The sequence below is a fragment of the Castanea sativa genome, chromosome 6 (assembly GCF_040712315.1).
Source record: "Castanea sativa cultivar Marrone di Chiusa Pesio chromosome 6, ASM4071231v1".
NCBI classification, from domain to species: Eukaryota; Viridiplantae; Streptophyta; class Magnoliopsida; order Fagales; family Fagaceae; genus Castanea; species Castanea sativa.
In genome coordinates, this window is record NC_134018.1 from 41,368,817 (window position 1) to 41,384,323 (window position 15,507).

At 36.4% G+C, this 15,507-nt stretch overlaps 3 protein-coding genes across 6 annotated transcripts; 1 reads left to right on the top strand and 2 right to left on the bottom strand.

Moving 5' to 3' along the window:
- The first annotated feature begins 270 nt into the window (after positions 1-270).
- LOC142641045 (protein ENHANCED DISEASE RESISTANCE 4) lies at positions 271-5,290 on the top strand. Of its 2 annotated transcripts, none has more exons than XM_075815402.1 (3): positions 271-769; positions 1,825-2,086; positions 2,513-5,290. In XM_075815402.1, exons 2-3 carry the CDS (start codon positions 1,966-1,968, stop codon positions 4,927-4,929), a joined length of 2,538 nt encoding a protein of 845 aa, XP_075671517.1. In that variant the 5' UTR covers positions 271-769; positions 1,825-1,965; the 3' UTR covers positions 4,930-5,290. The 2 variants fall into 2 exon arrangements, with proteins under 2 accessions (XP_075671517.1, XP_075671518.1); XM_075815403.1 differs by lacking the exon at positions 271-769 and adding an exon at positions 803-933.
- Positions 5,291-6,642: 1,352 nt separating this feature from the next.
- LOC142640654 (putative aarF domain-containing protein kinase At5g05200, chloroplastic) lies at positions 6,643-12,543 on the bottom strand. Its single transcript, XM_075814840.1, has 10 exons — positions 12,143-12,543; positions 11,758-11,900; positions 11,049-11,162; positions 10,589-10,777; positions 10,352-10,507; positions 9,717-9,982; positions 9,518-9,615; positions 8,510-8,688; positions 7,946-8,062; positions 6,643-7,025 (listed from the first exon to the last, which is right to left on the bottom strand). Exons 1-10 carry the CDS (start codon positions 12,330-12,332, stop codon positions 6,846-6,848), a joined length of 1,632 nt encoding a protein of 543 aa, XP_075670955.1. The 5' UTR covers positions 12,333-12,543; the 3' UTR covers positions 6,643-6,845.
- Positions 12,544-12,920: 377 nt separating this feature from the next.
- On the bottom strand, positions 12,921-15,445 carry LOC142640656 (uncharacterized). 3 transcript variants are annotated; one of them, XM_075814841.1, is made up of 5 exons: positions 15,277-15,445; positions 14,846-15,080; positions 14,322-14,397; positions 13,624-13,750; positions 12,921-13,239 (listed from the first exon to the last, which is right to left on the bottom strand). In XM_075814841.1, exons 2-5 carry the CDS (start codon positions 14,969-14,971, stop codon positions 13,041-13,043), a joined length of 528 nt encoding a protein of 175 aa, XP_075670956.1. In that variant the 5' UTR covers positions 14,972-15,080; positions 15,277-15,445; the 3' UTR covers positions 12,921-13,040. The 3 variants fall into 3 exon arrangements, with proteins under 3 accessions (XP_075670956.1, XP_075670957.1, XP_075670958.1); XM_075814842.1 differs by having other exon boundaries at positions 15,270-15,440; XM_075814843.1 differs by lacking the exon at positions 15,277-15,445 and adding an exon at positions 14,570-14,660 and having other exon boundaries at positions 14,846-14,980.
- Positions 15,446-15,507: the final 62 nt, after the last annotated feature.

Consider the following 15,507-nt stretch of genomic DNA (forward strand, 5'->3'; position numbering starts at 1 on the left):
TTATGAATAGTAATAAAAATAAACTAAATAGTAAAATAAATTAAAAAAAATAAATTTGGTCAAACATACGGTAAATAAAAATTAATTTTATTTAATTATAAAAAAAGTACTTAAAAAAAAAATTATCATTTGGGTTGGGTTTTGAAAAGAGTGACGGAAGAAGAGTGAAATGTGTACGAAATGTGTACACGTCATAAATGAATGAATGAAAACGAAGAGAGAGAGAGAGAGCTTTAAATGGGATCGGCGCGATTTCACCAACTTCTTCCGCCATTCGTCTGTCTGTCTGTCCCTCTCTCTCTCTCTCTCTCCGCGTCTCTCTCTTTTATTCTTTGTTGTGTGTAAACACTAAACAGAGAAAATTCAGCCAAAAAAAAAAAAAAACTAAACAGAGAAAGAGAGACTATCTCTAATTTCTATTCCCTTCCCTTAAAATCTCTAAAAAAGTCTTCAGACAGCTAGCTCTTCTCTTTTCTTTTCTTCTTCCTTTTTTTTTTGTTATAAAAAAAAAAAAATTTAAAGTCTTGAAGACTCAGGGGTTTGACTGTAAAAGCATTTTCCAAACCACGAAATAGAAATAAGAAGAAGAAGAAGAAGAAGAAGAAGACTACTACTCGTTAATGCGAAAGAAGAAGGAAAAATACAAAACTTTAGAAATTCAAAATTCAAAATTCAAAATTAAAGAAAAGAAAAGCTGGGGGGTCGTGAACTTTGCGGCAAAGAAAAAGAAATTCTCTTCATTCTCATCTCTGTCTCTGTTTCCGCACAGGTTCGTTTCTCTTTACTTTTCATACTCTCTCTCTCTCTCTCTATACCTAAACATCATTCATTGTTAAAACTTAATATCAACATATATATATATCCATTTCTGTGGCAACTCCCAACTCTCTGCAGATCTTATATTTTGTCAAAAAAAAGAAAGAAAAAAGAAAGGTATGTATGTCTTTTTATGTTTAACAACCTTAAGTAATTGTCTCTTCTCTTTGTATATGTATATCTATTTTACTCTTTCCAGGCAGGGTTCACATAATATGACATCCTTAATTTACTACTGCTACTCTACTAATATTCTCAATATCACTCTCATTCCTTTAACTTTTACAGAATCCAGATCCAAATTCAAAACTATATTTGTTCATTTTCTCTCCTCTTATTTATCCTTATGTTACTAATATATTTACATGCTCTCTTCTTTTTTCCACTTTTATTATGCTCCTAAATTTATAGTTGTTCATTATTAATTTCATTTCATCCACAATCTGTTTTTATGTTTCAATTCATTCTTAATCCCCCCCCCCCCCCCCTTTTTTTTGCAATAATTTTCATAGACATTGGGTATGCTGTTTCCTCATATACTGGCATTTAGAAGTTTGAAATTTTATGCAATTTTTTCTTCAATCAAACAAAAGACATTGGGTATGCTGATTCCTAAATCAATTTGCATTGAAGTGATTATTTCCATGATCTTTTATTCTTAGAAAAAATTGCCTAACAATGCAAAATGACTGACAATCACCAGTTGTGCATGTGCTCCAACTTGCATTCAATCTTAAACTTTAGCTTCTCTGATTACTTAATTATCTTACTCTTTTATCCGTACAACTCGTCAACCCCTATCGGCACAACAAAATTTAAATACTCTTTTGGATCATTGTTGTGATGCTTAATTGGAGACAACCACTCCTTTAGACATAGCTTATGCTGTTATTAAGTCATTTTTTGAATTTTCTTTGTTTTTCCATCATCTCTCTATTCACAATTACAAAATCTGTCTTTTATACTCCTAACTCATTTCCTATATATATTTGTTCTATCTTATTGCAGACAGTGTGAGAGGCAACTATTTTTTTTTGTTAAAAAACACTGCTCATGGATGAATCTGGTCTTTGATATTTAATTTTTCTGTCAAAGTGGGGTGTTGGAAGCGCAATCTTAGGTTCATCAAGACTTCATAATTGGGGGAAGATGACGAGCGGAGTGACTACTAAAGTTCGATTAGTTCAATGCCCCAAATGTCGGCAAGTTCTGCCAGAGTTGGCAGACTTTCCTTTATATCAGTGTGGCGGATGTGGCACAATTCTCCAAGGTAATAATCTATGAAATATAAGAACAATTTCGATAAACTCTAAGAATGTAGATTGGTTTTATAATTGTCATGATTCATGAAACAGATGTATGGATTAGAAATCAGAAATTTAGTTTCATTACATTGGGAAATTTCTAGAACTGGTGGCCGTAAGTTGTAACCCTCCACTATCTCAATGTTGTGCAATTTTATTTATTTATTTTCTCAAATGAAAATTAGTTAACAGACATTTTTAATATAAAAGATAAAAATTATGGACCACTGGGCCCTTTACCACTAGTGCTGACTTTTGATGACAATTATTGCTTATCCATAAGTTTGAAGTCACGGCTTACATTTTATATGGATTTTAAAAATTGTTGCTTAGATACCTTGATGCATTTAGAGTTGTGTATTAATTTCTTACAATCCTCTTCCTGCATGCAGCAAAAAATCGAAAAAGTGATCCAAAAAGCATAGATTCTGGCTTACATGAAACAGATGCTGCTCAGACAAATGCAGTGGATCTTGTTGTTGAAGATAAAGAATCCAACAGCTCTAACAAAGAAATTCTTACTTCCTTGGGAGAATGTTCCTTGGACCAAAACAATGAGAGGGATCAAAAACAATTGGGGGATTGCATCAGCGAGCAGCTTGGAGGTATAAATGTATCAAATGAAGATCAAAATTATGAGAGGAATCAAAGCCAGTCTGAGGATTGTTATGGTGAGCAACTTGGGGGTGTAAACTTATCCCCTAACTACCAAAGCAGTGACATTGATAAAATTGAATCATGTGACTGCAATGTTGAACAGCTTGGGGTTTCCAAAGAAGTTTGTTTGTCAACTGAGCTTGCTTCTCAGAGGAATGAAGAGCCATCGCCAATAGCACAAGAAAATTCAGAAGTAGAGGCAAATGACGAGGGCTTGCTGTCGGCGGGAGCAAAGTCAGAGATAGATATCAAAGAGGGTGATTCTAATTTCAGAAGCTTGAACACTGATAATTTAGTGGCTACAAATGGAATTATTTCAATTGCTACTCATCATATGCCAGCAAGGGAAAGCACTTCATCAGATACATTTGAAACCGCAGAGTTTGTCAACCCCAGCTCTGAGCTCAGTGGTGGACTTAGAGATTTGTCGAAATCCCCAACCAGAAATTATTATGCATATGAGGGCAGTGTCTCTTCTTATGATGGGACGGATGACCACCTTCCTGAACAATATATACCTTCATATGGAAGTGCTTATAAGGTTTCAGACTTTGTTCCTTCTGAAGAAAGGCACAAAAAGGACAAATTCCAGGTGAACGGCATGATGAGTTGTAGTTCTTATATTGAACATGAAGGGGAAATTCATTCATCAGCTAAGAAGCATTTAGCCAATAAAAGCAAGTGGGATCAAGATGAATTACTGGAACCCACAATTCATGACCGCCCAGTCAAAAATTGGAGGAGACGTGAGAGAGAAAGCCATCCATCGAGGGTGCCTTTCTATCAAAGGGCTTCCCTATCTGGCTATGAGAGTGGTGGCCCTTCAAATGAAGAGCATAATCAGTTTGACCGCAATACAAGCTTTTGTTCATCTGGCAAGTCTGAGTACCTTGAACCGGACAAGATGAAATTGTTGAGAATGGTTTCTGAATTGCAGGATGAACTTAGCAAAAGATGCTATCCAAGTGGAATGCCTAATGGAAGGGTTTCCACTTGGAAGGAAAAGCATATTCCATCGTACTATGGTCACGAGGCAGCTGAGGAAGTATGTCATGACTTAAGTTATCCTAGGTTTCCCAGAAGGTCCATGCAGGGAAGCAGCCAGCTCCAGCAGTCCAATTCCTCCCACATACCTTTCTCAGGAGAGACAACAAGGAGCAGGCACCAAGCTCATCACTCTTGTCAGCATTGCTATCCCCAAGACTGGCAATGCTCAGTACAGTTGCCGCTGCCCATCCTTCACCATAATAAAGGGTCATGTTGGGTCCATCCTGGTCATAACTTGTACAATTCTTACAGCTCTTGTCCTTCTAGTCCCCAATGGTATGTGGACTCTAAGTTCCCCATGTGCAGTCGTGAAACAAAATCTGCGGAACAGAGGCATAAAGGCCATGAGGTGAAGAAGTATTTGAGAGAGAAACAGCATTTGGTTAAGCGACATTTCCGACCCATAGCAGGTGGAGCCCCTATCATAACTTGCTATAGTTGCTTGAGCCCACTGCAGCTACCTGCAGATTTTGTTCTCTCCAGAAGGAGATTTCATCGGCTAAGGTGCGGTGCTTGTTCGGAGCTGCTCAAGTTTTCACTGCAAAATGGCACTCATATAGTACCATATTCATTGAATGCTGTAGACCCCCCACCAAGTGAGGTTGATGACTACAGTGATTCTATTAATAGGAGGTTGGTCTCAGCGTCTCATTCTCATGCCAATGCTTGTCTACAGGCGGATCCTGTGTCATGTTCTGATGATTATGGACTCTCTTACTGCAAAAGTGGCTCCACTGAAGCAGATCCTGTTTCCATCACATCCTTTCATGCTCTCCAAGGCAACATAAATGAAAGAAATCTATCGTATGAATCTGATCCTTTTAAGCCTATGGGAGAGAGAAAGAAGTTTGTTTTGAATCAGTCCCAAAAGAAACAGAAGAATTTTGGGCATGATACATCTAGGCCTTCCTCTAATCTGTCCAAAGAAGAAAAATTATCTTCAGAAATTGAGGAGCTTCCAGCAACATCAAGCACCCCACTTCATCAGCTTATGGGTTATTCTTTACCGAGCCAGGTCATAAATGGGTCTGGGCCATCTGGCACAAGAGGAAGCTCATACTCTACAAAGAGTAAGGCATGCGGTCAAGGAAATGAGGGATCTTGATCAGAGCACAACATTATGGATATGGCAGTTGTTGATTGTCCTGGGGAATTTACTAAAACTGCCAACTAGATACTCGTTCCTCGGAGGTTGGTGCCTGGTGGAATAGGATTGATCTCATTGCTTTGGAGTATATAGCAGAAGTAGAAACCAAAGTTTTTATTGTGTGTAGATATTCACGTAGATTTCTATTTGATTTGTTTATTTGTGTATAATATAGTCGATCATGTATAATGAATTTTCAAACTTGTTAGATCTATTCAGTGTTTGCTTTTCAATTAACATAGAGAGATACTTGACATTGAAATGGGTCATAAATAATGTAATATGAATGAATTCTAAATGTCATCTGCCTTTTCATAAATGTCACCGTTTCACTTTGCTTTTTGACATCCGACATAATTTTGACTCTCTGAGTGCAGGTTTTAATGATGTTAGTGCACTATCCTTAATCAAGAGGCAGTACATAGATCTTGGAAAGGATGGCCCGCTTCTTAATACCCCGTCTATGCCTCTTAAATTTAGTATTTTTAAGTGAAAGCTAAAAATAGTAGATAAGACTTGTAGATGAAAGTACCAACCCATTTACTGATTGAAATTGGTTTTTAGTGCTCCTTATAAACGGTTCATCGTCTATATGTCTTAAATCAATCACTTATATTAGAAAAAAAAATACAAGACTTTAATAACAAAAGAAAAATATAATTTTATTAAGAACCTACTAACATTAAGTTAAGCTGAAAAGCGACATAATTGTCGATGAATCAGCTCTTCTTTCTACATGAACCTCTCCTCCCAAAGCATCACCAAAGTGAACTAAATGGACCAATGTAAATTAAAATGGACAAAAACATTAGAGACAAGTGACATGTGGCTATTTTTAAACATTGGAACATTAGACGCAAGCCAAACAGTTGGAAATGCTCCCATTTTCTTTCTTCATTTTTATATTCATATTTTTTGCTTAGGGTTTCTTCTATCTCCAAATAACAGAGGAAGCCATACTCCAAAATGGTTGGTTTTGTTCGATCCAGCACAGATCCATATCTGTGCACTTGACCAAGCGTTTGAATATAATTCTTTAAGTACTACATCCCAAAAGCTATGACAGTCCATAGGACACGCCAAGTCGCCAACGGAGAATAAGAACAAGACTAACACGTATAAAGTATAAACCTTCATTCTAGGAGAATTATAAGACTAGCACCTATAAAGTATAAACCTTCATTCTATCTAAATATTCGACAACCTATGTCCCATGATAACACATTCCTGGAACTCTAAACGAGCTCCAAAAATTAGAAGGTCAGGCTTATTGGTCACTCACGTAGAGCTACTGGCACACCAGCATACCAGCCATCATATTGGGAGAGAGTGATATACTTATCATTCTAGCAATGTAACTAAAGCAGTATGTTTCTGTTGCACAGAGTGTTGTTATGATTGTCAAAGGGGGGGGTCATACTTGAAGACACAATTGGTGATCTAATATGGAACGAAATTCCAAAGGCCAGAGCAAGCTACAGCTATGGAGCCCCCATGGAGCACTAGTCAGAAAATCTGAAACAATTCAATAACATGAGACTAGTTGATCTACCTATTAAAAATAAAAAAAATGAGACTAATTGATTAAACTAAAGCCAAGGATACAATGAAAGTTCGCACCATCATCAGATCCAGCATGCACCAGCAACACCAAGGGTAACCAAATGCTCATACAGCAGAAATATCAAAAGTTCCATTGCTACTAAATCATGTATAACACTTTGAATTAAATGAGTACATATCCTTCTTGCTTTGTCTATATTTTCCCCTTGGATGTTTAATTCTAACTATGGAGTGCTTATTGTCTTATATATAAAAGAGAAACAAAAATAAAGCTTTTCACCTAGGAGGAAGTATATCTACATTAACAAGATTCATTTGAAACTGTCCCCGTATTTGCTTCTTCGGTTTGAAACAATGGAGATCCTCTGGTCCTGAAGCATATTCATGTTTGGAGCCAACAACCGGGTGTACCGGTCAAAATATAGAAGCTGCTTCATGAGAAGTGCAAATTCACGAGGAAATCTCAATCCATAAGATTCACTAACCCGAACCTGTGGAGCAGTAGAAAACATTTGAAACAGTTCAAAGGTAGTCATTACCCTTCAGCAGACTCAATAATATATTCACCTACCATTTCAAGAAACATAGCGTTTTCAGTCTTATATTATACTCCATTTTAAGGTACAACATAATCTATCCCCAAAACACAAGGATATAATATCTCTTGCGGGGACATGAACCCTGGTCACTTCATTAGGATAGGGAGAGATAGGAAGTGCCAGTCAACCATAAACTATTGGCAGTCATACAATATACTTTGCATCTATAACCAAACACATTTAGGGTTTTAATTTTTACTTTTTATCCATGACTCGAGACTATGGATTATTATTGAAATTCCCACATGTAAGTTTAAATTAATTCCACAAAATTTTCCTTTTTTTCCCAAAAAAGAAACCCTTTCAAACTTTCTCCAACTTATCGTGATATTTCACATTGATACTAGAACTCCAAGCAAATCGTATTCAAAGTTGAATTTTGATCTACTACTCTATAGTCTAGGACAGAACTAGGGCATGATGCAGAGATGCACAACTACAGATAGCTAATGAACTGGTGGACATTGTAATACACACACACACACATATATATATATATGTATATCCGTCTGTGTGTGTGTGTGTCCCTTTGTGCTGTATTCTCATTTTTTAAGGCCAAGGTTGCCTATATATATGTATGTACATAATAGTATGCTGCCACTACTTCATTGAAATGGTCTGGCAGAATGCTATATTTAAATTTGTTGTGTTTCTCCTGCCCAGTATGTGAGCCAAAATTTGTCATATCAATAGAGATCAGAAAATACTCATGCAGGGGCTGATGTTGGACCAACTAAAACCAATACAGTTGTTGCATAACAAGTCTGAATAGCAGCCATTCGTATTGAACAATTTATCATAGAACTGCTTACCACATCAAGAAAGAGTGCATTCATTTGCCTCTCATCAACAACTAGATTAGCAGAGATAGCGGTTGCATCTGTATTTGTCCCCCTGGCTGTTGCTACCACTATTTCTGTATCCAAATCCTGCATTAATAATCCAAAGAAAAAAAATATTCAGGACACAGCCAAGCAGGAAATATACCTGGCCAAGGAACCTCCTCCAGTTCATTCCTTCATTCATAAGCAAAGTAAAGGAATCTTAAGGGTGCTAACTTCCTCTAAACAATTTACCAAAATTCAGTCCCTCAACAAGCAAGAAAAAAGACACCTACAAAATGGATAATTTACGGTTCTCTATTTCTGGAAGAGAGAGAGAGAACCATGTCCCAGCACCTTTGGTCTAGCATTGGTTCTTTCCACAAGAGTATAATAGAAACATTGTGTAAGCAGGTGTTGAGAGAAAAAATCCAAGAGATGATTCATGTTCAGATTTAACATGTACTAACTGCCAACTATTATGTGAACATAATAGTTTTGGAGCAAACTCTCAATAGACATCAACTGCACAAGTGGATAATTTACTGTTCTTGCCTGTATTGATGAAAATATCTTTTCCAAGTCTCTTGCAAAAGCCTTAGTATCGATATCCTTGTTTGTAGCACCCATTTCAATCAAGGAAGATGCCATTGAATCATATTCTTCAGTTGCAATTGATGCCAAAAATATTTCCATGGCAGCCCATGTCTTGGGAGAAATACGCCCAACGATTCCTGTAATTTTTAATACATTCTGTGTTACACGCAAGAGTACTTTCATGTACAATTACTGAACGGTAATGGCAACAGAATTAGTTCATAGGCATATGAATAATCAGTTCAGTAAAGTATATGAAAATGACAGCCCACTGTTAATGAGAAGTATAAAAAACTCAGGAAGAGAAAGTGAGGGCAAGGCTAGATCTTTCTCAAACTAAAGCCTCGTAACAAATATAAAATGTTTAAAGATCATGGTTTAGGGAATCGCTAATATGATGATACTCCAAGTATCTGGAATCTGCTGGCTCCAAGGTAGGGATACCACTTATTTTCCCCTTTCTGTGGGTTGGTCAGGCAGGGATTCATTCAAATCTCACAGTATATGATAAAATGCATGGCCATTTTTATCCATATTACAAACATTGCAGTTCCTTTATGCTCCATCAGTAATATCTAATTGATTTTTTTTTTCCTTCCTACCAAAATAGTAAAGTTTAATATATAACTTCCATATTACTTTTACTAATAAAAAAAGAAAAATCATGAACCCATCAACGGCAGTATTTCATAGCGATATCAAATTCACTTCACAAAATGTGCCAACATATCATCAGAGGAGATATTGCAGACCCGGTAGTAGGAATTTTAGATAAGATGACCCCAATTAGTTGAAGAGGATCCATAGAGCCAACTAGAATAAACTGGGGTTAAGGTTTACTTGATTTGAGTAATGTAAACACCAAACTTAAGCATTTTTAGTAGTTAGTGATGATAATTATTTTGGAAAAGATAAAAGCTAAAAGTAAACCATGAATATAACTTATCACAAAGGATGGCTGCGTACCAAAATCAAGAAACCCAATACGACCATCGCGTAACAACCACAAATTGCCTGCATGAACATCTGCATGGAAGGATTCACAGGCAAGCAAGCTACCAAACCTGCATTGATGTTTCATTGAGAGACTTATGTTTCAAAACTTGAACTAAAATAAACATCAACCGTGCAAGCACATGCATTGAAAATTAGGCTTTGGTCCTACCACACGTTAAGAGCAGTGATAAGACTAGCCTCTGGACTAGAAACAAGTGAACTTATGGAGTCTAGGTCAGTAAGAGGAACTCCATAAAGCCTCTGCATTGTCAGAACTCGTCGGGTGCTGCAGTGCTGATACACTTTTGGAGCTGTAGCTTGCCTTGTGAGTCCCATGGCTTCTAGATATCTCCTAAAGGACTCAATATTTGCAGCCTCCTTGTAAAAGTCAACTTCTTCAAGCATTGACTCTCGAATGTCTTTGACAACACCAACCTACTGAAAGGAAGTTTATATTAAATGGAAGCTTCAACCTATCATTATTAAAGAAAAAAATTGAAAAAAATAATACAGTATGCAACTATATTTATCAATAATTAGAAATATGTCATAGATTCTTCACAATAAGGACAGGGAAGTAAAAACACCACAACAGTGCAAAATTTCATTATTTCATTAGATTATTTCACATACCACCAAATTGCATGTACCTAAAATTGAATTTACATCCTCAAATTTGACTGCAACAATGTGAAATGAACAAATATGCTACTTGAAGATGATTGTTAAGAGTATAAAATATCATGGAAGGGTGTTTATAAGTTTCATCCAAAATAAGCACTGAAGTTAGCTGGACATAAGTACCAGTGATGCACGGCTGAATTCAGGGTTCAAAAACTCCAATATGCGAGCAACGATGTATACGAAATTCAGATCTGCCACCAATACGTCCTCTATTCCAGGTTTCAAGACCTTTATAACTACATCCTCTTGGGAGCCTCTAAGCCTTGCACCGTGAACCTGGACATAATATAACATAAATCTTACCCATAAAAGTCTACAGTATACGATATTGAAGAAGGGAGAGAGAGAGAGATTAACCTGGGCTATTGAGGCCGAAGCAAGTGGAGTTGGGTCAACATATTCATAGACACTATCTATGGGTCTCCCCAATTCCTCACGCAAAATTTTTTGAATGTCTTCAAAAGGAACTGCAGGAGTTCTATCAAAACAGCTTTGAAATTCTTGGACATATTCTGGAGGGAACAATGTTGGTGCAGATGCTATGAACTGCCCAAGTGGAAGCCAAGTTATTCATTAGTTACAATGTATTCATAGAGCAGATCTAAAAGAAAGAAAGAGAATCAAAAAATGAATTTATATAAGAATGTGCCTATTAAGTGGCCATTCAAGTTAAGCAGCATTTTTGTGGTCATAACTAAAATATGCACTTCAGTAAAAAAAGAAAAGAAAAAAAAGAGTACGCTTTACTTTCATATAACTCAATGACCCCCTCTCTTGGGAGGGGAGGAGGTCCTTACAAGCAACAATCAGGACTTACCTGACCTAATTTGATGTAGGTCGCCCCCATGCGTTCAAATAATCTTCTTAAATAAACTGGTGAAAGTAGTCCAAGCTGCATTTGAGTTGGTAATCCAGCAGATGAATTTGTTGACTAGAAAAGAAGAAAAGGTGTTAATATTTCATTCAACATTGTCAGATTTTTTACAGGAAAAGATGATTATATCAAATCAAATCAAATTAAATAAATATTGAGTGTATCCACTACCTAAGCATAATTTGTTAATAGGATTAAAAAAAAATTATAGATCAACAAGAAGACCTACAGATAGGGGGGCCTTACTCAATCAAAATCCTTCAAAATCTTTTTATTTGGAAAGATCCAAAAGGAAGTTATAGGATAGAAATCTAGTCAATAGCAATGACTCAAATTCCTATCATGTTAATGACCAAAATGAAATCCATTAAGAATGAAAATCATAATATCCTTCTATTATTATTATTTTGGAGGAAGGGGTTTAAGTACAACATCTTCTTCTAAACTGGTTGAAATTGAAGAATTTATTAAATGGAGTAAGTCATTGATCCCGGTAGGGAGTATCGAACAGATTCAATTGACTCCAAAGAAAATGGTAATGGTGATGGGATTGGGAGGAAGAAGGAAAAGAAAATCCCAAAGACTTATTACAATTTTATAGAATGAAGAAGCGGGATGAGCATGAGAGTTAAAAATGCAGGAGTGAGCTTACATTGGAGACATCAGCTAGCCACTCGCTACCAACACCAAGAAAAGCTTGGATACCTTGGGCAAGCCTAAGGGCACCACGTGGACCAGTAGTGATGGATGTTTGGACAATATCCTCCACCAGTTTAGGAAGCCCCTCAATACTATCTGAAACCCCGAACAACAACTTCTTCATTTGGAACATTAATGAATTCAAAACCTTAATTCATGATGATGATGATGATGATGATGATGATGATGGGATATTATTAATAATAATAATAATAAAAAAGAAGAACATAAATTTTAGCAAAAAATAATAAAAAAGAAGAAGACTTTAGAAGAGAAAGTGAGCAAATTGAATCAAACGATTGTCTTTAAGAATTAAAAAAAGAAGGAAAAGAGGAGACCTTGGAGGCGAGAAGGAGAAGAGAAACGATCCTGGGTCTGACCCTGGCCCTGGGCTTGAGAATATCGAGCAAAGAAAGTGAAATTCAGCTGCTTCCTTCTTCTTAGGGAATTATCTGAGGATGATAACAACTGAGGACGACGATGATGATGATAAAATAACCGACCGCCTCTTATAGCTGAAACCGCCATCTCTCTCTCTCTCTCTCTCTCTAACCAATCACTCACAATTAGCTGAAACTCCAGCTGTGTCTGTCTAAACCAGGACGAAGGAAGGACACCAACAATTCATTCAATTACATTCATTCAAACATATGTTATCACTCGCAAATCGCAATTACCATAAAACGACAACGTCTGTGCGCTCTTCATGCAACGCTCGCGAATAATAATAATAATAATTATTATATCTTAAAGAAAACCCCGTGTAAATAAAGGCTGCCACGTCGCACGACAGTTTGTTGCCAAGTATGTTTGAAAAATCGCATTTTTGAAGTGTTAATGGAATTTGGATGTGCTGCCTTCGAAAAGAAAAAGATATCATCATCTTCTCAAAAAAAAAAAAAAAACCCGCTCTTTGAATTACAAAGTATGATTGATTTGTCAAAAATGCATGTGTCCCCATTTTTCCAAAACCCAAACTACGGATTCTTCCTTCACTCAGTAAAATTATCTGCTCATTCAAACGCACACCACAAATAAACCCAAAAATCCATAATAAATAAATGCACATTCTATGACATTACAGCCAACGAAAAAAAATTCTCAAGAGATAGGGGTGATGGAGAAACACATGAGGTTTCATAATTATATGAGTGGCACTTCAAAGCATATATTAAAATAGATATTATGTCACATTGGACATGGGTACAATTGTTACAATTGAATCAATGAGCCCGATTATGAATCTGTATCTGAATTGGAATCTGATTCTACATCTGATTGTGCCTCAAAGGGTTTGATTCTGTTAGTATTGGCTTCAATTGGGGGAAGTCCCTCATCATCACTCGATTCAAGCTCATTCTCTTCTGCTTGGGCGGTCTGCTTATGCAAGCTCCCATTAGAATCATCCAAATTTGTAGATTTGAAGACTTCTGGCCTGCAATGCGTGGCAGAAGCAAAATATAAGCAAGAAAGAACAAAAGTGGACATCATAAACCAATACATCTAGTAGTAGCCGAATGATTCAGTTGTATCAAGTTTTCACTAGTGTCCAGTTTGGCATTATTGGCATACCAATTATATTTGCTTGGTTTAAGAAATAAGCCCTCCCCCTCTCTTTTGCCACTTTATAGCTTCAATAAAATAGTCCCTATTTCAGTAAAAACTTTGTGCCAAGTTCAGTTTCAGCTAATGGCTGGACTCAATTTCAACTCACTAGTAAATCTGGTTATGATACTAAAGGAAGTGAGAACACAAAGAAAACCATAAGTGGTCAGAGTTATTTTATTCATGCAGTAGTTAACATGTGAAGAAAACTCACCATTCTGGAGATTTCTGAAGTGAACGAACTTGTTCATAAAACAGAACTTGGGAAACAATGCATGCCACCTTGCTACCTGATTCAAGAGCCTTTTCCTTTCCACTTATGTCAACCACTACAAAACTACCTGCAAATTGGAACAGCTACTGTATATTATAATTTTCCTTTAGAGGATGTCAACAGAATAAAACACACATAAAAATTATCTTACTAATGCTCCCCTAATCTCCAAGAACTTTTATACATTCAGTTGCTAAGAGCCATCTTAGTGGCAGAGCCAAATAAGATTTAACTCCGAAAGCTGATTTTAGAAATAAAATCATGATTCTCTTATGAGAGCAAGCTCCTTATCAGATAATGAACTGTTAAAACAACAGCAGATTTTTGAAAGTACAGAAAACTGCTAGGTGTTCAGGAAATTTTTTGAAAACTGTTTCTGAACTCACCCAAACATGTATAATATATTTTTTCTAATTTGGGAACATAAAACTTTTTTTCTTATTTCCTCTACCAAATAGAAAGACTCAAATCATGATGTTTATAGAAGTGAAAAACATATTTGAGACTAAAGTAATTGATCAGCCACCTTACAAAATAAAAAAACCCTGGTTATCATGATATCAATATGTAGAAATTAGATGGATTTCTAGTAGGGAACATGGCTTGACTCTTGAGATTCCATAAGAAGTGGAACAAACCTCGTTTTATCCACATGCTCTTTTGAAACTTAGCTGGAAACAACGCCAGTGATTTCTCGCCTTGAGCATCCATTACCTTAGAAGATAGATAGACTTAGCAGGATTAAAACTTGTAGGTAGAAAAGTATTATGTAAAAATAGAAGCAAACAAATCTCTAAAAGAAAAGAAAGGGAACAGAAAATCATTACAATAAAATAAAAAGCATTAAAATTCTGATTTACAATTTCAGCTTGTTCTAGTGTTCTACCTCCTAGCTCAGCATTAGCATTTTATAAGCCAGCGTACTATCCTGAATGTTTGAGCAAAGCAATTGGATGTTGCTTGAATGTACAATAGCCCTGAGATATAGAAGGTGGTCAAATGGGTGCATATTTTCGTTTGGAATTGGAAGTAAACAAAGCTTGGTGTTGGTGTTGGTGTTGGTGTTGGTGGGCAGTTAATCAAATATTGAACAGGAACCCAATTCATCATTCATATTAGAGACACAGAACAGGAAGCAAGCAAAGAGAGAAGAGTGTAGTACCTCGATGAGATTAGAGCCTCGAAGAGACACGACTTGCATAATGCTCTGCCCATCCTGCATACTCAACTTGTCTTCACTAGATTCTACTGCTCTCATCTTCAGATTCTTCCTTCCTCCTTTCATCATCCTCTTCTATTAGTCTACTACACCTCCTCCAAATTTCTTGCAAAAAATTTTCTTGTAAAAAATTTTCTTGTGAGATTTCTAGGGTTTCTTCTTGTTTCTTCGCGGTTCACTGTTATTCCCCAAAAAAAAAAAAAAAAAATTTTGAAACTTTATCAAACCACAACACAATGACAATGAATTACTGGTGCTAAAGAAAACATAAAAATGCAAACAAAAACAAACAACTCTCATTTAAGAATTCAAATGACACAAACCGAACCTAAGAAGAGAAGAAAAAAAATGAAAAGGAAGGACTCACGAATTACCAAAGTTGAGAGCTTTGCCAGTCAGTTTGTGCTCTGCTCTGCTCTGCTCAGCTGAGACAGAGTGTGTGTGTGTGTGTTTGTATACAGAGAAAGTGGTCGATGTATTTTCAGGGAAGAAGAGAGAGGCGGTGTTTGTCTGTTATTCAATCGGGGTTTCGCAAAGTAGTATAGGCTTTTTTGTTTTTGGTTTTTAATAAAAGAGGCGGTCCTTAGCAAGGGTATAACAGTAAT